Genomic DNA, 22,955 nt, shown 5'->3' with positions numbered 1-22,955 from the left:
TTTTTTCTGGAATTAAATTAATGCATTATTTGTGCAATTCTTTTTTAAATGTCTTTTGAAAGTATCAGTACTGTCACACCTGGGACAGATTAATCCAGTGATGGGCTACTTTAAGAGTGGAGTTGGAGTGAAAAGGAGATGACTGGTGTGTAAAGAGTGAACGATGAGGTGAGAATAAGACTCCCACTGAACAGGAACCATGGTGATGTGCAGGACCGGTCCTGTGACTGTTGTACTGACGCGACAGAGCAAATTTACACAGATGCTACATTTGTAACTATGCAAACACACCAGGCGTTATGCAAATTGACCTGGCACCAGAATGAAATGTTTGGTGCGTGTTGTTGCAGCTTGTTAAAGTAGGAATGAGTGTGCTGGATTTCACCACTGATAGTGCACAGAAAGCCTTTGTTTGCAGTGTGTTGCGTGCTGGTCATATTTACTGTAAATGTCCTAAACCTGGCCGTCGATTTAGGATGTTTAATGGGTTTTTTTTTAAACGTATTCAGTGTGGAAACAAGGGTTTGGTGGTGGAAGAGGGAAGAATAAGCATCAAGAGATGGTTCAGCAGTGCGGGGAAGGCTTTGCTGATGACAGAGGACAAAACGGTAAATTATGAAAGTCCGCTTCTTTAAAACCAGGCTGGACTTACATGCAGCAGTGTACTGTGCCAGCAGCCAGCAGCCACATCACCCTGCAACTCACAACTGGCAGCCCACTGGAGCTCAGCAGGTGTGAGCCTGGTCAGTACGTGCTGCAGGAAGAGGTGTTAGTGGGGCCAGCAGGGGGCGCTCACCCTGCGGTCCATATGGGTCCTAATGCCCCAGTATAGTGATGGGGACACTATAGTGTAAACAGTCGCTGTCCTTCGGATGAGACGTAAAACCGAGGTCCTGACTCTCTGTGGTCATTAAAAATCCCAGGGTGTTTCTCGAAAAGAGTAGGGGTGTAACCCCGGTGTCCTGGCCAAATTTCCCCATTGGCCTTAACCAGTCATGGCCTCCTAATAATCCCCCTCTATGGCTTCATCACTCTGCTCTCCTCCCCACTGAGAGCTGGTGTGTGGTGAGCGTTCTGGTGCACTATGGCTGCCGTCGCATCATCCAGGTGGGGCTGCACACTGGTGGTGGTGGAGGGGATCCCCATTACCTGTAAAGTGCTTTGAGTGGAGTGTCCAGAAAAGCACTATACAAGTGTAAGCAATTATTATTATTATTATTATTATTATTATTACTTCAGCCTCTTGCATGAATGGTACAACCATGGATTATCTTCAGTTTTCCATAGTCTGACTCGAGTAAATATTTACCAAAACGTGAAGTCTGCCACTACCCCGCTATGAATCCCTGGCTTTACTGCTCCGGCCATAGGTCGAGAACAAACGCAGAACTGGAACAGGAAGAGTCGTGGGCGAGCACAGGACTGTGCACGGAGGTTTGGACAGTACTTTATTTCCCTTTATAAGGCTGCTGGCTACCCCCATCGTGGATATACATGTATATATACAAGAGAGCGCTATACTGGGGCTACACTGAGGAAGGGGGGCCATAATACACAGACTGCAAAAACAAACAGCACACCGACAGGGAAAGCCCTCACCTCCAGGGGGAGAGGAGAGCAGAGAGAGGTGCAGACAGAGCGCCCGACCCTGTCGCCTAATAACTTAACACCACCAGAAAGAAAAGGGAAATTCACACACAGTGCGTTTTAAATAGGTTACATGGAGAACTTGACCATAAATACGTGTGGTGGGAACCAACATATATAAAAAATATATATAATAAACACAAAAAAAAACATTACTCAGTCCATATTTTTCTTTTAAAAAAAAGTTGTTTTCTTTTTTTCTGCTTCAGGTTTTTTTTTTTCCTCCTGTGTTCTTGTTCGGGGGCGGGCTTCTGCCATCTTGCGAGCTCACCCGTGCACGACACACGACCGAGTGAAAAGAAGAGAGAGAGAGAGAGAGAAAGCAAAGGAACGAGCGTACAAAAGGAAACACCACACCGAGGCATCACGAAAAGAGACGCGTGTGCGCGCACGCACACACAGAACAGTAAGACACAGTAACCCATCGTCTTCGTCTTCGTCCCACCAGCCCCGGCAGAGCCGGCCCAGCGCGCACGTCTGCAGGGCTTCCTGCGTGTTCCCGGTTATTTCAACTCACAGTGTGAAGGGGGGAGGGGAGGACCAACAGCGATCGGCGGAAGAGGAAAGTGACGGCAGGAGGAAGGCGAGGCAGCTCGTCGCGCTGGCCTGCACGTGAGGCTCCCCCCCCGGTGAAGCCAAATGGCTGTGGCTCGCTCGCTCCTGCCGGGCGTGAGCCGGTGGGCCGAGGGGTGCAGGTGGTCTCAGAGGGCCGGAGCGAGCCGGCTGGTGCGCGGGGTCCTTGGGGGTGGCGGGTGGAGGGGATGGTCGGGGAGGAGGGCGGACTTTATGTGTGATTGGCGGGTGGTTAGGCGAATCCCTCTCCCTGCTTCAGGCGCGCTGTCTCAGTGCCCGCCTCTTCCTGCTGTAGTAGTGGCGCAGGCCGGTTTGTCGCGAAAAGTTCATCATGTAGTTCTGTTTGCGGGTACTGTGGAAAGACAGAGCGGGAGGGAGGCCGGCAGAGCGAGAAAAGGGAAAGAGAGAGGAGGGCGAGATTAGTGTTAAAAATGCGGCCCGGTCCGTCTCTCACTCCGTACCATGCACAACGATTCTGGCAGTTTGCAGGCAGGTGATGTATATTTTTTGGGGGGTCAGTCATGCAACTTCAAACACTCAATCTCTGCTCTCCTGGCCTAATTCCTGCTTTCTCCTCCTCTACTCCCTCCAGTCCTGTCCCTGTCGGAGACGGAGGAAAGCCTGTGGTGGATCTCTGGGTCTTTACCTACAGCTGGAACCCGAAACTCAGAGCTACACTGTCCACTGATCCTTGATCCTAGCCTTGGGAAAACCGCCTGTGAGTATTCCAATATCCACAGCTCCTGCAGCCAATACAGGCCAAGTGGCACCTTGTGGTTGGGGTGAAAGTGGAGCTCCAGCTGACGGTAGGGATGGAAAGCCTGTGTATAAAGGCGAATGAGTTAACAGATTGCTTCTTCCCATCACTGCCTCCATCTTGGTCTACATTCATGACTCAAGTGACTTTGATTGATTATAAGGATGAAATAGAACAGGACTTTCCAGGAGTGTGTGAGCGTGAACTCTTCTAACCCTTCAGCTGTGCGCAGAACTTGGGAAGAAACACTATTTACTGTTTTAACAGCAGTGTTAAAACATGGAGTGTGTGTGTGTGTGTGTGTGTGTGTGTGTGTGTGTGTGTGTGTGTGTGTGTGTGTGTGTGTGTGTGTGTGTGTGTGTGTGTGTGTGTGTGTGTGTGTGTGTGTGTGTGTGTGTGTCGAGACCTGCAGAGACAGAGCAGCAAAAAACTCCCAAGATCAAACAGCGGCTCATTCCGGGAAAGGACTGCGGCAACCCGGATCCTGCTCTGGAAAGACAGGACACATTGCAGGAGACGCCCAGGATGGGACACCAGTCCATCTGCCCACACGGGGCCCGACTACAGTCCCCAGGTAATGGGACTGGCTTGTCTCCCGGAGGTGGGAAGAAACTGAAGCACGGAGAGAGAACCCACATGGCAGCAAAAACAGCCCGCAGACAGTGGCATTTCCCATTTGATGCAGTTCCTTCTTCCTCTCTCATACGCAACGTAAATCAATGTGCAGGTCAAGTGCCAATGGAAAAAAACACCTTAATTATCCTTCATCATGCTAGATAAGCAGAGTTTAATAATACTTATTAACCTGTAGGTCAGTGAATCTCACTATACGGTAAGTCCAGGAGAGCTACAGGGATCTGGGGTTTCATTCCACTTAAGTTCTTAATGACTTAATTATATCTGCTGTTGACTTAAGTTTCCTAAAATACTGCTGTCAGCAAATCGTTAGCCAATGAGTCTTCTAATCTTGATCTTTAATGTTTGATCTTTCCAAAGATGACTGGATGAGATCTTCAACCACCCTAACCCAGGGAGAATGGCTTCCCTCCTCAGAATTTCTCTAATCTTAAACACTGAATTTTTAGGAAACAGGGCAAAATGAACACCTTTCTCAAAGCCGGTGACCCCTGTGGCCTGTCTATTGCCTGACAGTGGTCCACAGGTCTGATATGGACTGAGTGTTTGACGTTACAGTCGAGCACAGTTTGTGCTGAGGCAAAAAGCCACCGAAAGAGATAGCCTGAGAGGGGAAATACAAGTTCCGCAAATCTGCCAGAAATAAACGCTTCTTCCTCTTGCTCAGCCTGTCAGTGCCTCTTCCCTCCAGCATGGTGGTGCCAGTGCAGCAGGTATGCAGCCAGTTGCTGGGGCCTCTGCAAAGCAGGCGAGGGCCAAGGAGGGCGGGAAGGGGAGAAGAGGTGCCAGCAGCCTGTGTAGCGCTCACAGGTGGGACACAAGCCGAAGACAATTAGCGCATGGTTGGAACTTGTGATGGAGGAGGAAAAGGGGCAGAGGTGAGGATGAGGAGGCAGAGGTAAGTGTGACACTGCGGCGGAGTCGGGCATGATCCTCTCTCCACAACCTGGTCTGATGCGTCAGCCCGCCGGTTTACTCCACGCTGTTAAAATTCGGAATTTCCTGTATACGGGAGTGGTTTGTAAATTGTCTTTTGCAGGTACATTACAGTCATGATAATATTTTTTAACATATCAAATCAATCCACAGGATAACTGATACTTTACCACTAATTCATTTCCTTTGGGAAGTACATTCTAACTTCACCCTTCCATTACGTTTCTTCTTCTTAACATTTTTCATCGCACCGCTGCAAGAAACGCACTGCATCAGCCCCTTAAAAGCAGAGTGCTGATGGCACTGTGGGGCCCTTGAGGTAACAGGGTGTCCTGACTGCCCTCCTCTAATCTCTACCTTCTCCTTTTTCCTTGCGTGCTGAATGGCTTCTTCTAATCTGCAGCTTCTCCCTTGTCCTTATTCACCTTCCCTGCCACGGACGAACGAGGCCCCGCCCCTCCTCCCACACAGACGAGTGAGGGGATCTGAGGGCTCTGCCAGGGCCTGTCCCCGCACTGTCGGCCTTGCTGTTACTGGGACAGGGAGCACGTCTCTCCCTACAGACCCCACACACCACCAGGGCGCACAGACACAACACCAACACACAGACAGAAAATTAACACACTAAGCCCAAGACAAAGATATGAACATATCTGGAGTACCGTATACACGTTAGGTGTCCCTTAACATATACCTGCATTTATTTTGCTTCTATTATAAGCATATTTATTTGAAATGCACATACAGTAAGCGCATATTTGACGTCTGTGTGTGCTGGAACATTTAAAGCAATGTGCCAGAATTTGTGAAGTCTTTCTAAGACAGGGAGCTCGTTCTTGCAGACAACACTACTAAATATTTCCGATAGATTTGTTTCTTCACTCTACAACACTGTTTCCCTATGCTGGTCCTGTAGTATCCCTACACCTCCTCATTTTCCTTCCAACTGCGTTCTTAATTCATGAACCCATTAAGCCTCACGTTTACGTTTGTTTTTAACCCTCCTCTGCACATCTCCCATGAACAGTATTCCCAACAGAACTGCTCCACTTTGTTCTCCCCTTGCTGTCTAAATAACTGCTAATGGTTCAGCACTGAACGCCGCTCGTGTACCAAGTGGGAACCACAGTGAACTCAGAATAAACCTGACTGAGAAGTATTCTTACGTCCACAGAGACACAAACCCCGATGGGAATGACCTCTATACTTTACCACATCTTTACAAGGCGATGTACAGTGCTTGTACACACAGCATTGGATGTGTGCAACCATTAGAAGGGGGTTACAATTGTTGTGGTGTCAAGTGGTGCAGTTGCACACTCGGGTGGATTCTTAAACCGAGGGGCTGGAGGTGGCGGACGGCACGGGGACGGTGAACACAGTAAGGCAGTGAAAGTGCCCAGAAGAAAAAGACCATTGTCCATTCTGCCAGCGTTACATGGTTGGACTAACTCCTGCCTGGGACAGTCCTCCTCGGGTCTTGCATTATCTTTGCGGACAGACTATCAGGAAGAGGTTGGCGTGTTCCCAATAACTTCAGCATGCAGGAAAGCCAGCAGAATTTTTTAGAACCTTTCTCATTTCCACATTTATTAAAACGTTGATTTAAAAAAAAAACTATTTCTAAGAAGTCCTTATACCACGCAGGTCTTATACCACAATCAAGGAGCTGCACACCGGGGTTTGCTGATCTTTCAGAAACTGGGTGCCAGGAGTTATCGTGTTCACTTCTTTTTACTGCACATCTGTAGGCCACTGATATTTTTTAACCTCAACAATAGTCCTGCTAACATTTAGCCCCTGCACTGCCTTGCTGAGTTCTTCAGTCTCAGGCTTGCAGCTTAACAATTTAAGCAGCACACAAAGTCCCTGAGTGTTCAGATGTTAACCGGCTTCAGGAAGGACAAAGAACTGACATAATATGGAAAAAACGTTTTTTATAGAGGTATATACTGTAGATCCAAGTCCCACAAGCAGGTAAAATGCAGCTTTCTTCAATTATCCCATTTCACAGACGGGGACTTCCAACAGGTCACGACAGAGATGCTGTATTCGCTAGTGGTACCGAAGTGTGCACCCCGAGGACAAAGTGAACACTTTTATCACGGAAGTTCAAACGTGACGAAGAAGACTTTACCCTTCTTCCATTGTCCTGTGCAGATTGTCACTGGCGTCCAATGGCAGAGGGGAAATTGGGCAGAGCTAAATTACTGAAATAATGGACATCAGAATTCAGCTTTAACACAGCTCGGCTCAGAATGCTGGGGGAAGAATCTCCTTACATTTACCAGGCGTTAAAAGCAGTGCTTTCTCTGCCAGCCCACAAGATAACCTTCTACAATTGCCGTTAAACAGCTAGTCTACAAAAGATTTTTAATAACTCCCCGCTGACAGCGGTCTAGCATCTAATACTGAAAAAGCACACAGACGTCTGTTGAAAAGTTAGCTTTCTTGCAATGCGTCGTATTCGATTATGACCGCATTGGACCCACTGGACCGAAACAGACTCACTGGAGAAAAAGGTCAACTGCTGCTGGTGCTTCACTGCCTCCTAGCATTACCAAAGGAATGACAGGCTCAAGTATCACACTAAAAACAACAGTAATCTTCTGATGGGTCTGCTATAGAATTTATTTGACAAAACTGAGAATGCACCATAAGCAATGTTCCAGTCATGCTGTGACACCTTGTGTAGGTTTATGTCTGAAACGTGGGATATGCTGGACAAAAAGAGAATTACTTATATAATAAAGGACAGAGGCTAACAAATACTTTTGAAGAAAACAGAATGTAAGTGAAAAGCCCACCCACGGGTCTAACTACAGCCGAGTGGGACCCACGCTGAGACCACCAGCTGAGCTCTGGTCCAGACTGGATGACCCCTGAGCCGCAGAGGTCACACGTTGCTGAACCTAACCTGAGTCCTCATTGCTACTGTGTGTCTGTTTACCTGGCTGACAGGGATTTACCTGGATAAAGACTTTGTGTGATTAATCTCCCCAACACAGGTGTGTGCATATCCCCCTTGTGTAAGAGGATGAGCAGCGTGCCTGAGTGGATTAATTTGAGCCGGGTTTTGGTAGTGGCTTGTGGCCGAGAGAGTGCAGATGCAGCAGGTTTCTGTCTTACAGGTAAGCAGTAGGCTAGATCCAACAACCACAGCACAGTGACAGAAAGGTAAGAACCTGCCCAACACTCGAACACCTCTTGTGCACAGAGAACAGTGAGTTCAGGGAGTGAACTTCCACAGCCAGGTTGTGCAGGCTAACACACTGATCTGTCTAGATCTGGCCAGTGCACGGGGGAAGGGAGACCTCCAACGGAAAGGGTCAAGCGAAAGGGGAAATGAAAGTTAAGAAATAAATACTTGACGAAAAGATGACATTTCCTTCGGCACGGGTCTACTGGAAAAAACAACATCTCTTACGACACTAGCACTGAAAGACTGGAGCGATCTAGAGTGCCTTTCCTGCGTTCTCTCACCCAGCGCTGATGTTCATGGATAAAGAGCTGTAGGATCCACAGCAGCAGAGGATATGGACACAAAATAGGCCCCCCTTCCCCACAGTTCGTAAAAACCTGAACTCAGAACCACTCCAAACACTGGTTAGACGTGAATGCATCGAAGTTTCCATGTGGCGTTCAGAATCTATGCAGTGCTTTTATTCGCTTTCTTAGCTGCAGTGTAGCGCTCTGTAAAGCATTTCAGAAATGTGTACAGTGTACACAGTTTAAAATTCTTATATAACATCTAACAAATTAATGATGCCAGCTCTTACTATGACAGTCTAATCGACGGTTATAATTTAATCAGGTCAGGAGATTACAGTAGAGACAGCTCTGTAATAGAGAGAGATAGAGACAATCCCAGTGAAAAGGTGTGCAGGAAACCCCTCTCCCCAGGTAAAAACTGTGGAACGAGTAGGGCAGGACCCGACCCCTGACCCCTCACCCCTCACCTCTGACCCCTAATCAGAAGACCTCCCTGGGAAGCTCTGGTTTACTCTAGAACAGTGAAACAGGACCCCAGACGTGGATGGGTTACTCAGCCACTCTACACCACCTGTCCTGCTCTCCAACTCCCATGTTCCTTCTGAGTTCCCCTCACATTCTTAGCTCCACTTGCATTTCCAAAGCATTCTGGGGGTTGTAGTTTCACTGCGAAACAGAACTCTTCACAACACAGGACTAATGTACATGGATACAAGATTTTTTAATACAAGGGAAAGTAAGTAGACCAGCATAAAAAATATTTTCATGAACTACTTCATATAAAAGGTCAGAGGGGAGGTAGCCTCCATTTTGTTACTCCTCAGCCCCTTATGAAATATGAGATGCGTCCTTTTCCTGTCTCAGAGTCACTAGCTAAGAAACTGTCAGGCATTCAATACAAATCATTCAACAGAGATCTGTTTGGGATATTTTCACGTCAGCGACTTTTTGTTAAGGACTGTGTACGTATGTACAGTAAGGTTACTACTTATCTTACCGTAACGCACAGCTTCCTTCAACAGAAACCGCACAGGAAAATGAAGTTACCCCAGCCAGATCATTCACCATGTTTGATTAAAATGGGCTTTTAGAGAAATGAAAGTTTTTTTTGTTTACATATTGCATCTGCCAAAACACCGGAGCCTGGTTCACAAATCGGAGCAGGACTTCGATTGTACGGGCATACGCATTGTGGGTGTGTTAAAATGGTCTCTCAATTAGCAAGAGCCAAAAAGGCTGCAGTGAGTGAGGTTCCCACAGGGCAGCTCCTGTAGCAGGATACCCCCCAGTCTCACCATCCCCAGCTGAAATGGATGCAGCTGCTTGTACAGGGGGGCTGACCAAAGCCATTCGGGATCTGGCTCAGGCCACCATCGTAATATGGGAAGGGGAAACATAAGTAGCGTCTCTCCGCTTTTCAACTCCTCCTGTTCGTGTGAGGTGTGTGGTCAATCCATGAATTGGCCGCCAGAAGCAGGCAGGGGGGGACCTGCAGAACGGCGCGGGCGCCACAACACTGACAGAGACTGTGCTGTGACTCTGGGAGAGGGACTCTGGATGTCCTGGGGAAGGGGACAAAGACTTGCCATTGGTGCCTTACAGTCACCCAGTCAATGCTTAGCGTATGTTATCCTCTAATCTAGGCTTCACGTCCAGGTGTAAATTGATCTTTTCCATTTTTTTCCCATTCCATTTCACAGTTTAAGATCCTCTGAGGCCCTGCAGCAAGGATCTTTGTCTTGGAGAGCCCCTCTCCAGTTATTCCTACAGGTCACCCAGAATCCGCTGGTAGTTACAGTGCTATGATGGGATCACTCGCCCTTGAGGTCCAAATGATCTGTAAATTGCTTAGTTGAACACTGCCTGTTTAATTGATCATAGTGAAATCGATTAGGGTCTTCAGAGAGTGACAAATTAAAGGCGGCCTGCAAAGCCTGCTGGACTGGGGCTCCCCAGGACCAGAGCTGGGGACCGCTGCCCTCCAGTGAAGGATTTCCACTGAGAGCCGCAGACGAGGGCTGCTGGGGAGACAGGCGGGACCGATGGCAAGTGCTGGGAGAGGGGGGAGGAGGGGCGGCAGGGGAAGGGGGTGATGGGGAGTGCGCCGAGGAGAGACGGGGGGACTTACCTGACTCTATTGCCATGCCAGAGGGAGCAGATAACAGAACAGAGCACAGGTTAGAGCGCGAGAGGGGGGGGGCGCGGGGCTGCCGCCGAGCAGAAAAGTCTGGGGAGGCAAGGAACCCGGCCTGGGGGCGTGGGGGGTGGGAGGGGTGGGGAGAGAAACGGGAGAGAGAGACACACCACCCAGGGCACAGCACACAGAAAGAGAGAGAGGAGCAGGAGGAGACAGAGAGGGAAGAGAGAGCCAGGAAGGAAAGCAAGAAGATTCGAGGAGATTGCAAAAAAGAGCAAGTGGAGAGTCCAGAGGGAAAGGCAGGGAGAGGAGGAGAAAGGGAGAGGACAGAGAGCTGTGTAAGAATGACTGGTCCAGTCCGTCACAAACACCATGCCCAGGGCTGTCTGCGCTGGCAGTGTTCTGGGTGGCCCAGTGGAGATGAGAAGGGCAGAATGGCCAATAGAGGCATCAGCACAGCCCAGCAGTGAGAGAACTCTGAGATCAGCTCTGTGTCTACCAGTCTGTCTATTCATGTGTCTCCCTCAATGCTGTCTGTCTGAGCACATCGGGGATGACATCTGCCCTAAAAATACACAGGAGCTTCTTGTTTAGTTTTCTGACTAAGGTTATTGCCTTAATTGGTCTTCATCTCCAGGTCCCATTTTCCAAACCTCTATTGCTGATACACAGTATCAGTCTGTCTTCTGTATCTGTCCAGGGCAGAGCACTATAACAAATGGCTAAATCATCACCAATAGTGCTGCAGGTAAGAGACCCATATAGGTATGAGAGAGTTTATACATGTTTGTGGGGATCTCCATGCCTGTGTATCTGTCTCTGGGCAGGCTACAATGCAGTTAATAACAGCAGGGCTCAGAGTTCAACAAGGGGTGTTCTGAGGTCAGTGTTAACTCTGTGTCATCACCACACACTGCCAGACACTCCTTCACCACTGCCAACACTAATGGCCTTGTAACAGACAGACTACCTACATACAGCACCCAGGCATATTCACCAAAATACAAGGATTGCCTTGATACAGACAGGCGCCCCACCAGACAGACAGTAAGATACTAAGTGTATTCTTCATATAGACTGACATACCATCCAGAGAGACATACTGGTGTATATTCTCTCTGTCTGACACAGTGACATTAACCCTTGGGTTGTCTGCATATCATCTTGAGGAGACAGACAGACAGGACAGACAGCTAGCTGTAGACCATAAGCAGAAGAGAGGTACGAAGTGTGCAGATACTATCTCACAGTCATAGGAACAGACGGATAAGGCCAGGGCCACGATCTCTCTGCATACACCAGGCCAAAGAAACAGAGAGCGAGAAAGAGACAGCGAGAGAAAGGAGGCAGAGACAAACACAAACAGGAATTTGTGTGCCCATGGACAGTGTCTGACTGCCCACTTGAAGAAAGGCAGGAGGACAGAGGCTAAACCGTAGGGTCCATCTGTCCACAAACACCAAGATGGACAGAGGATTTTCTGTACACAGCTGATGTGGGTGCAGTCAGACAGGTAGAGAGATAGACAGGGCCAGCTGATGGTGGCCAAAACTGTGGACCTACCCATTAAGGGGTGGAAATGGGAACTATTGAACTGAGAGCACAGAACTGGCAAGAGTGCACTCTCCTGGACACCGCCACCTTGATGAAGTGTCAGAGCAGAATGGGGACAGACACAGTGCATCTGCTTTTGCCTGAGACCCTGAGCCACAACCCTGACAAGAACTGCTGAAGGCGCTACAGCAGTAACTGAAATAGCTGAGCCTGAATTCCCCCTACCTGTGGTTGGCTTGGTTTGCTAGATGAGCTATACATCAGCGCCTGCTCCTGCGAGGTCACTACAACTGGGCACTACACAGTCCTGCCGCTAGCTGAAGGTTTCATTTCTTGCTAAGGTAACTCTGTCTGAACCTGAGTCTGAGCCAAGGCTGGGGCAGGAGACGAGATCCTTCCTTAACCTGTGCCTCTCAGATTCGTTAAAAGGGAATGGGACTTGGAGCTGGGAATTCATAATCCGGGAAATATGCAGGTGCTGGCCTGGGAGTTAGAAGGGTGGTGAAACAGATGGCCAGCTGCACTGGGGGGGTTTGGGAGGCCAATTAGAGATACTCACAGGACGACCTCCACGTGATCCAGCGCCCACTGGTCATGGCCTGCGCCGTCGTGACGAGGCTGCCACCATCGCAGCTCCACCCCTTTCACCCGCGCCTCGCTGCAGGGAGAGGGGCAGGTGGGGAGAGAGAGGGGAACAGGGGAAAGTGGATTGAATTGGAGAGAAGGGACACAAGTGGCATGATGAAAGGCAACAGAGACAGGGAGATTCAGTCACTCTGAATCAGTTGCACAGTGCTACAGTGTGTCAGTGTGTGTCAGTGTCGCACAGTGCTACAGTGTGTGTCAGTGTTGATCAGTGCTACAGTGTGTGTCAGTGTTGCACATTGCTACAGTGTGTGTCAGTGTTGCACAGTGCTACAGTGAGTGTTGATCAGTGCTACAGTGTGTCAGTGTTGCACAGTGCTACAGTGTGTGTGTCAGTGCTGCACAGTGCTACAGTGTGTGTGTCAGTGCTGCACAGTGCTACAGTGTGTTTCAGTGCTGATCAGTGCTACAGTGTGTGTGTCAGTGCTGCACAGTGCTACAGTGTGTTTCAGTGCTGATCAGTGCTACAGTGTGTGTCAGTGCTGCACAGTGCTACAGTGTGTGTCAGTGTTGCACAGTGCTACAGTGTGTGTCAGTGTTGATCAGTGCTACAGTGTGTCAGTGTTGCACAGTGCTACAGTGTGTGTCAGTGTTGATCAGTGCTACAGTGTGTGTCAGTGTTGCACAGTGCTACAGTGTGTGTCAGTGTTGAACAGTGCTACAGTGTGTCAGTGTCGCACAATGTTACAGTGTGTGTCAGTGTTGCACCGTGCTACAGTGTGTGTCAGTGTTGAACAGTGCTACAGTGTGTCAGTGTCGCACAATGTTACAGTGTGTGTCAGTATTGCACCGTGCTACAGTGTGTCAGTGTTGATCAGTGCTACAGTGTGTGTCAGTGTTGCACAGTGCTACAGTGTGTGTCAGTGTTGCACAGTGCTACAGTGTGTCAGTGTCGCACAATGTTACAGTGTGTGTCAGTGTCGCACCGTGCTACAGTGTGTGTCAGTGTTGCACAGTGCTACAGTGTGTGTCAGTGTTGATCAGTGCTACAGTGTGTCAGTGTTGCACAGTGCTACAGTGTGTGTCAGTGTTGATCAGTGCTACAGTGTGTGTCAGTGTTGCACAGTGCTACAGTGTGCGTCAGTGTTGATCAGTGCTACAGTGAGTCAGTGTTGCACAGTGCTACAGTGTGTCAGTGTTGCACAATGTTACAGTGTGTCAGTGTTGCACAATGTTACAGTGTGTGTGTCAGTGCTGCACAGTGCTACAGTGTGTGTTTCAGTGCTGATCAGTGCTACAGTGTGTGTCAGTGTTGCACAGTGCTACAGTGTGTCAGTGTTGCACAGTGCTACAGTGTGTGTCAGTGTTGCACAGTGCTACAGTGTGTCAGTGTTGCACAATGTTACATTGTGTGTGTCAGTGCTGCACAGTGCTACAGTGTGTGTTTCAGTGCTGATCAGTGCTACAGTGTGTGTTTCAGTGCTGATCAGTGCTACAGTGTAGGACAGTGCTTCAGTGTGTGTGTCAGTGTTGCACAGTGCTTCAGTGTGTGTGTCAGTGTTGCACAGTGCTACAGTGTGTGTCAGTATTGATCAGTGCTAAAGTGTGTGTCAGTATTGCACAGTGCTACAGTTTGTCAGTATTGCGCAGTGTTACAGTGTGTGTGTCAGTACACTATGTCAATGCAGTATTCCAGTGTGTTGCAGTGCAGACTCACAGCGGGATGTTGTAGGAGACTCTCTGAGCCTGGATGAAGTCCTTGGGCTGGTGCTGGGCGATGACATGCCAGGTGATGCCACTGTTGATGCTGTACTGCAGCAGTACTGCACGATCCACAGTGTTGGGCTGTGTCAGGGCGGTGTTGCAGCTCTCTGTCTGGGACACGCTGCCGATCTGCAGCACGAACATGATTTTACTGCACAGAGAGAGATTGAAAGAGGTTAAAATGTCCGAATATAATACTCCTTACACTAAAAAAGCAAAGAGAAAAAAAGAGAGGAAGATACAGAGAGGGTGCCTAATGCCCAGGGCCCAGTCTACCTGGCTCTGGTGAGGTCCAGGATTTTGGTGACTGCCTGCCTCATCTTGCAGCCATTGAAGTAGAGAGAGTTTCCATGGGCATGGGGTGCCAGCTGGCCACAGCCACTGCCAGTGCCCCCACCCTGGATCAGCTGCCAGTTCTGAGCTGTCACCGCCTCCGACTCGAAGTTGTCCTTGATGTAGCTGGGCAGGTCAGCGCTGGAGAGGGAGCAGTCGTCTCCTGGGGGGGGGGGGACAGAGAGGGAGACATTTGACATTGGAGCAACTCTCCCTCAGTCTGGACGCCTCCTGCTTCAGAGCCCGGAGGCCTGGAGGTACTGCGGTCATGGCCATGACAATGGCCAGAGCTCAGGAAGAAAGGCAGCAAAATCCACACGGCTCTGGCCAAATCTGCAGAAGCCTTTAGACAAAAACTTTCTTCCAGCCCTAGAAATGAAAATACACAGATCAACGAAGATACTTAGAGCTCAGCAGGAAGGAAAATGAGATCACACGACAATTCTGAAATTCTAACAAGCGCCGAGAGTCAAACAGTAGTGTCAGACAGTCGAGTGAGACAGTGGCGCAGGGTGTCAGACAGTCCAGGGTGAGACACAGCAGCACAGGGTGTCGATCAGTCTGGAGTGAGACAGCAGCACAGGGTGTCAGACAGTCCAGAGTGAGACAGCAACACAGGGTGTTGATCAGTCTGGAGTGAGACAGCAGCACAGGGTGTTGATCAGTCTGGAGTGAGACATTGGCACAGGGTGTCGATGGGTCTAGAGTGAGACAACGTTGCAGTGTGTCAGACGGTCTAGAGTGAGACAGTGGCGCAGTGTGTCGATCAGTCTGGAGTGAGACAACAGCACAGGGTGTCAGACAGTCCAGAGTGAGACAGTAGCACAGGGTGTCGATCAATCTGGAGTGAGACAGCAGCACAAGGTGTTGATCAGTCTGGAGTGAGACATTGGCACAGGGTGTCGATGGGTCTAGAGTGAGACAACGTTGCAGTGTGTCAGACGGTCTAGAGTGAGACAGTGGCGCAGTGTGTCGATCAGTCTGGAGTGAGACAACAGCACAGGGTGTTGATCAGTCTGGAGTGAGACAGTGGCACAGGGTGTTGATGGGTCTAGAGTGAGACAACGTTGCAGTGTGTCAGACGGTCCAGAGTGAGACAGAGACGCAGGGTGTCGATCAGTCTGGAGTGAGACAGCAGCACAGGGTGTCAGACAGTCCAGAGTGAGACAGTAGCACAGGGTGTCGATCAATCTGGAGTGAGACAGCAGCACAAGGTGTTGATCAGTCTGGAGTGAGACATTGGCACAGGGTGTCGATGGGTCTAGAGTGAGACAACGTTGCAGTGTGTCAGACGGTCCAGAGTGAGACAGTGGCGCAGGGTGTCGATCAGTCTAGAGTGAGACAGCAGCACAGGGTGTCAGACAGTCCAGAGTGAGACAGTGGCGCAGGGTGTCGATCAGTCTAGAGTGAGACAGCAGCACAGGGTGTCAGACAGTCCAGAGTGAGACAGTGGCGCAGGGTGTCGATCAGTCTAGAGTGAGACAGCGGCCCAGTGCCCACCATGGTGCCCCTCGTCACAGATGCAAACTGCACCACTGGTGCAGTAGCCATGCCCGCTGCACAGTCGCGGACATGCTTCTCCAATGTAGACATGGTCCACTGCCCAGCCCTGCTGCTCTCCAGCGCCCTCTCTCTGCACCCAGCGGAACTGCGTTGCTCTGTGAATTGATAGAGAGAGAGAGTGAGTTGATGTAGGAGATGGGTGAAGAAGAGAGAGGAAAGATAAAGAGAAAGGGATAGGACGGAGGTGGGGGAGGAGGAATGGTGAAGTAAGGGGGAAAGAATTGAGAAGCAGAACGAGAGAAGGAATGTCAGAAAATTGCAGCTAGTAAATTGCACAACAGTAAGGCTGACACGAGACAGACACATGGACACACAGTTGGCGTTTGGCCAGACAGATGGGAGACTCAAGGCAGGAGCCAGTCAGTGAAGCACGCACCCTGAGGAGACGTGGTCAGGCAGCTGCACTGTGACCCGGGTCCAGGAGGAGGAGTTGACGGGGCTGTAGATCGTTGCCTCGTGGAACTGGAAGGGGGAGCATCCCACGTTGTTCACCGAGGACGGCAGACACTCAGCCTGGACCAGCTGCCAGGAGTCGGACCTGAAAAGGGAAGAAGGGACAAAGAGGGATAGAGAGAGGGGGATGAGATGTGGGGGTGGGGAGCAGGAGAGGGCAACGGGGGAGAGAAGGGAGGAAAGAGAACAGGGGAAAGCTCACGGTTCAGCAATCAAGGAAAGAACCGAGGTGCTCTGTCTGTGGGAACTGTGTACTACCAGCCTTGCTAACGACTCCGTCAAGCCTCAGACGGTGAGCGACTGTTCATGTGAAAACCTGCGTGGATGGGACACATCGCGGATGTCGTGGTCATTTTCTTCTAGGGAGAATACAGGGGAGCAGGCCTGCCGAGGCGCAGGAGGGTCCCTGGCCTGAACGGAGGGTGTTGGCTCCTCACCTGGCATCCTTCCTGTACTCCAGCAGCACGGCATGATGGTCCTCACAGCTGTCCGCTTCACAGCCCACCACAATCTAAAGAGACAGAGACAGGGGGAGCATAACCACAGCGCCGCTCCGCTTCATTGTTATTCAAGAACTGAAGCAATACCCATTAATAATAATAATAATAATAATAATAATTGGTTTTCTGGACACTCCACTCAAAGAGCGTTACAGGTGATGGGGGCTCCCCTCCATGACCACCCGTGTGTAGCCCCACCTGGATGATGCGACGGCAGCCATAGTGCACCAGTACACTCCCCACACACCAGCTCTCAGTGGGGAGGAGAACAGAGTGACGAAGTCAGTTCAGAGAAAGGGGATTATTAGGAGGCCATGATTGGTAAGGGCCGATGGGAAATTTGGCCAGGACACCAGGGTACACCCCTACTCTTTTTGAGATTCCCTGGGATTTTTAAAGACCACAGAGAGTCAGGACCTCGGTTTTACATCTCATCTGAAGGACAGCGCCTGTTTACAGTACAGTGTCCCCGTCACTATACTGGGGCATTAGGATCCACACAGACTGCAGGGTGAGCGCCCCCTGCTGGCCCCCCTAACACCTCGTCCAGCAGCAACCTCAGCTTTCCCAGGAGTCTCCCATCCAGGTACTGACCAGGCTCACACCTGCTGAGCTTCAGTGAGCTGCCAGGTGTGAGTTGCAGGGTGATATGGCTGCTGGCAAAAGCACTAGTCACCAGCATAACATCGAGGGAGTCTGAGCAAGAAGTGGAGTCTTTCATAGAAGGAAGTGAACTGAGAGGAGTTTTCAAAATTCAGATTTAAAAAGCTTTATTGGTGTGGCCAGTGAACTGCTCTGTTACCAATGCAATAGAAGTAACAAATACAAATGTTTTAGAACAATAAAGAATGTATCTGACAGGTTCACTCTCTGTTCCTCAGGCTGTGACAGGAGATCACATACTGGGCTGCAGCTCTATTGAAGCTGTTCCCATTCTGGCAGAAGTGGGCATTCTGGAATTAGATGTCATAATTTAGGGAAGAACATTGGTCTAATCCCAGAGTATTTTTTGCAGTACAGCAGAAACTGTATCTTTGACTCTGCTTCTACCTGCTGGCAGTTGAAGTACAGGCTGTTCTCTCTGTGTAGTAAGGTGTATCTGTGTCACTCAGTTTCTATGGCCAGGCTGTGGTCACTGAGTCTGTTCTCTCTGGACAGCCAGGTCTGTGTCCAGTTTCTATGGCCAGGCTTTGGTCACTGAGTCTGTCCTCTCTGGACAGCCAGGTCTGTGTCCAGTTTCCATGGGGAGGCTGTGGTCACTGAGCCTGTCCTCTCTGGACAGCCAGGTCTGTGTCCAGTTTCTATGGCCAGGGTTTGGTCACTGAGCCTGTCCTCTCTGGACAGCCAGGTCTGTGTCCAGTTTCTATGGCCAGGCTGTGGTCACTGAGTCTGTCCTCTCTGGACAGCCAGGTCTGTGTCCAGTTTCTATGGCCAGGCTGTGATCACTGAGCCTGTCCTCTCTTGTCAGCCTGGTCTGCCTGTGTTTTTGCAGGACTCTGTGGGCTGGGCATCGGCGGACTGCTTGTCCTATTTTGTGTAATCCTGATCTGTTCAACACAATGCGCTGAATTACACTTTTGAATAGTCAAAGCCAGAATTCTGCAGTGTGTGGTTGGGTGATTAAATTGCAGTGTCCCCTTCTCATGGCGCAGAAAGACCTGCGTGTCTTCTCCATCTCGCCATGCAGGAGGCACACTGGCAGGAGTTTATGCGATGAGCAGGAGGGGTATTGGGAAGAGATGCTGTATGTTGGGAGCAGTATTCACATTTGTAGAATCTTTCCATACGCTGCCATGGGAATATACGTTATAGGAGATGCTGGGGACCTGCTTGTGGGCGGGCTCTGACCTTGAACTGCACGATGTAGCCAGGCTGGACAATCAGCTCTCTGGTGGCCAGAATGTTCCGTGTTCCGTCCTGCTTTTTGTTGGGCCAGTACAGGTGGAAGGAGGGGTTGCCACAGAAACCAGCGGTCCGCACGGCATTGGGGTAGAAACTCCAGCTCTCCTCGTGGGACGCCCCCTCTGAGAAAGAGATGCAGAGAGACTTGGGGTAAGAAACAGAAGAAGAACAGAGACAGAGGGGAGCACGAGAGGGAGGAGAAAGAAGGAATGAGCAAACCCTGATCAATTTAGTTCAGCATCTTCGACACCCTTAATGAAATGGTACAGGACTGAGGTGTGGGGTTTGCTCACCGTCATCAAAGGTGTCCAGCAGGCTGCTGGGATTGATGTCAGAGCCGCCGATCAAGATATTGTCGATGGCCCACTGAGCACGCTCCAGGCTGGGTGTGGCCAGGCCGGTTTCCATGGCGAAGGGCTGCCACCAGCGCAAGCGCGTGGCGTTAGTGAGCGCCCCCAGTGGCAGCACGATGTAATCCCTCCGCACAGAGATATACTTCAGGTAGTCCATCTCGTGAAGGAGCGTCCAAGACACACCTGCAAAGCGTGACAGACAGCCTCAGACGCAGAGAATCGACCCGGATACCTTCTTCTAATCCTTTGCCTCCGAGTACTGGGCCACGCTGCCTCCCGTCTCACTCCCACTTCAAGCTGTCAAAGCTTTGTGAAGACCTGCCGTCTTCACCTGCTGCTTCTGTGCTCCTGCTATCACAAGACACGTGTACAGGGAGTTGTGTGCAGGATGTTTGGTGAAGAATGGAACGAGTCATCCCAGCGCTCAAGGGCTGGAGTTCGGAGCCTGATCTCTGCCACGCAGACAGGGGGCTCCTCCCTACACTGCTCCCAGTGTCCCCTGTACGCCATGCAGGGGCGTGTACCTCCATCGGTGGAGTAGTCCAGCAGCACTCCTTCCCTGCGGCAGGATGGCCGGTGACAAGTGGTCAGGTTGTCCTCGCTGCCAATCCTTGCCCAGTATTCGACAAACCTGCCACACACAAGGAGAGGGAGACGGGGGAGAGGGGAAGAGAGATGGGTGAGAGCGAGGGAGAGAGACGGAGAGATAAAGAGACGTGTTACAGAGAGTAAGGAGAAGGAGAGAGACTGATCAAGAGGGGTGTGTGATATAGAGGAAGGGGAGCGAGAGGAGACAGATACAGAGAGACTTGTGACAGAGAGGAAGAGGAAGAGGAGACAGATACAGAGAGACTTGTGACAGAGAGGAAGAGGAAGAGGAGACAGATACAGAGAGACTTGTGACAGAGAGGAAGAGGAAGAGGAGACAGATACAGAGAGACTTGTGACAGAGAGGAAGGAGAGGAAGAGGAAGAGGAGACAGATACAGAGAGACTTGTGACAGAGAGGAAGAGGAAGAGGAGACAGATACAGAGAGACTTGTGACAGAGAAGGAGAGGAAGAGGAGACAGATACAGAGAGACTTGTGACAGAGAAGGAGAGGAAGAGGAAGAGGAGACAGATACAGAGACTTGTGACAGAGAGGAATGAGAGGAAGAGGAAGAGGAAGAGGAGACAGATACAGAGAGACTTGTGTCAGAGAGGAAGAGGAAGAGGAGACAGATACAGAGAGACTTGTGACAGAGAGGAAGAGGAAGAGGAAGAGGAGACAAATACAGAGAGACTTGTGACAGAGAGGAAGGAGAGGAAGAGGAAGAGGAAGAGGAGACAGATACAGAGAGACTTGTGACAGAGAGGAAGAGGAAGATGAGACAGATGAAGAGAGACTTGTGACAGAGAGGAAGAGGAAGAGGAGACAGATACAGAGAGACTTGTGACAGAGAGGAAGAGGAAGAGGAGACGGATACAGAGAGACTTGTGACAGAGAGGAAGAGGAAGAGGAGACAGATACAGAGAGACTTGTGACAGAGAGGAAGAGGAAGAGGAGACAGATGAAGAGAGACTTGTGACAGAGAGGAAGGAGAGGAAGAGGAAGAGGAGACAGATACAGAGAGACTTGTGACAGAGAGGAAGAGGAAGAGGAGACAGATGAAGAGAGAGTGCAGAAACGAGGGACTGACTTGGCTCCCCGGAGGTCCAGGTCATTGGTTACGGCCTGCCGAGAGTTGGCCCCCCCGAAATACAGTGCTGTGCCCTCTGCCAGCACCCCGCAGTCCAGACAGGGGCGCCCCCCCTCCACGCACTGCCACTGGTCTCCTGCAGAGCCCTCCCAGTCAAAGCGCTCCTTCAGGGAGGTCTGCAAAAGAAAGACACCCTGTTATTACTGGCATCACGGTCTCCTGCTCGTCAGGGGCTGAAGTTCTCCTACTACGTGTGCCATCAGGACACAGTCTTACACCACTTCTTCAAAGTCCTCTGCCTATGTACAGTATCTTTCCTTTCCGAACGAATGAGCCCCACTTCCCATCCAGGCTTCTATCTTTTTCTACGGCACTGTGAGACAGCTGTCCACTCGAGGTGGAGAGAGACCGGCTGAGAGAGAGACTCTGGGCCCGGGCCGTACTCGGAGAGAGGCGCTGAGGTAGCAGTTGGGTCCGGAGAAGCCCGGGTCGCAGAGGCAGCGCTGCTGCAGACAGTCGCCGTGGCCCCCGCAGTGGTCCGGACAGGGCGGCCCGATGTAGAAGTTGTCGATAGCCCACTGAGCGTCCGAGTGCTGCTGGTAGAAGCGGAACCGCACCGGCCTGCAAACACACAGAGAGGCAGTGAGACCCCCAGACCCCCACCCCACTGCGGGGACACCCCGTCTCGGCCTTTACAACTCGCTGGCTCTTACACGAAGCACGAGGGGGGAAGCGCACAGACGTTTTTTCTTCTTACTGTAAAGTGCTTCGAGATGCTACTTCCAAAGGCACTATACACCCTAAAATAAAGTTTATGATTATATACTGTAAAAGAGCGATGTGCAGGGCGGTAACGAAATTCTGCCTGTGAGAACAAGACCTGCAGTGTCCTGCACATTCATTTCCACAGTACCTGGGCATGTGAAGGGCAAAGGGGCAGGTTCACCACTAGATGGCGCTACACTGCCGTTCAAAGTGAGCCCTGTCCTGATCTCAGACTGCATAAAGAGAATGACATGGCACTGCTGGCTGTTGTGTCCCTGCGGCCATTTCTGAGCAAGGACAGAGATGGCACGTGGTTGCAGGGAGGTCAGAGTAACTCTGCAGGGTGTGCAGCAAGTCGGTACCACTGATGCTCTGCATCAGAATTTCACATACAAAGAAGAAACCGAGTAGAAACCCATTTTCAGGAAATATCATATTGTGATCTGAGTTCTGATTGGGCAAGACAGGCTGGCAAAAATGAATTATAGTGTTTTGAATTAGTTTCATACAAGACCTGCTTGGGAAAGCCACAACCAACTAAACCAAGTGGATATTGCTAAGAAAGCGCAGCCAATGAAGGATGAATCCCAAGTGCTCCCCCTCTGCAGCGCCACCGTGTGTTGGGAACGGGAAGGACAGAGGCGGCAGTGACTCACGTGTCGGTCAGGGCGTCGGGCAGGGGGAAGACGACGCGCTTCCAGCCGGCGGCGGGGAAGAAGACAGAGGGCTGGGAGACCTGGCCGGCGCAGCGCGGCTCGGCGGGCAGGCACTGCGGCACCAGGTAGCGCCACGACACGCCGAAGTCTACCGAGTACTGGACGTGCACCTGCCTCGCCGTCTGCTTCTCCGGCGCCCCGCAGCCCACGGCAATCTGGACAGCACAGGGCGAGAGACACCGCCACACCGTCAGCCACGCCGCCGCCCGCGCGCGTGGAGGCCTGCGGTGTGGGGGGGGGCACCTCACCTTGAACTGCATGATCCAGCCGCGAGCCGGGACGATGTCATGCGTGACGGCGTACACCTCCCTCCCGTCCGCGCCGCCGCACACCATCACGCCGTCCGGGGCGCGGCAGAAGCGCTGCACCGCGCAGTCCTCGTGGAACATCCAGTGCTCGCTCACTGCGGGCCAGGGAGGGGAAGGACACCCAGCGTCAGTGGTCACTGCCCCTGCAGCCGCGCCCTCTGCACCGGGGATCCTCGGATCAGCTAGATACTCGCCACCGACGGGCCTCCACTGGCTTGTTCTCCTTTACTCTTGTCCTCTGTCCCTACACATCTGCTTTCACTTCCCCTCCCTCCTGCTCCCTGTCTCCTCATGCCCTCTCC

General features: G+C 51.0%; 1 protein-coding gene across 1 annotated transcript in view; it reads right to left on the bottom strand.

The window, feature by feature from the left end:
* Positions 1–1,431: 1,431 nt before the first annotated feature.
* Positions 1,432–22,955, bottom strand: part of reln (reelin) — a 186,768-nt gene continuing 165,244 nt past the window's right edge. The window contains 14 exon segments of the mRNA XM_088645617.1: positions 1,432–2,572; positions 12,292–12,390; positions 14,035–14,232; positions 14,358–14,577; positions 15,915–16,072; positions 16,354–16,515; positions 16,868–16,941; positions 18,779–18,954; positions 19,126–19,368; positions 19,710–19,816; positions 20,865–21,040; positions 21,308–21,485; positions 22,286–22,500; positions 22,594–22,748. Of these exon segments, the coding sequence (XP_088501743.1) occupies positions 2,476–2,572; positions 12,292–12,390; positions 14,035–14,232; positions 14,358–14,577; positions 15,915–16,072; positions 16,354–16,515; positions 16,868–16,941; positions 18,779–18,954; positions 19,126–19,368; positions 19,710–19,816; positions 20,865–21,040; positions 21,308–21,485; positions 22,286–22,500; positions 22,594–22,748 (2,258 nt within the window). The 3' untranslated portion in view covers positions 1,432–2,475.

This window comes from Lepisosteus platostomus, chromosome 9 (assembly GCF_059453375.1).
Source record: "Lepisosteus platostomus isolate fLepPlt1 chromosome 9, fLepPlt1.hap1, whole genome shotgun sequence".
NCBI classification, from domain to species: domain Eukaryota; kingdom Metazoa; phylum Chordata; class Actinopteri; order Semionotiformes; family Lepisosteidae; genus Lepisosteus; species Lepisosteus platostomus.
This window is presented reverse-complemented; position numbering and strand designations above follow the sequence as displayed.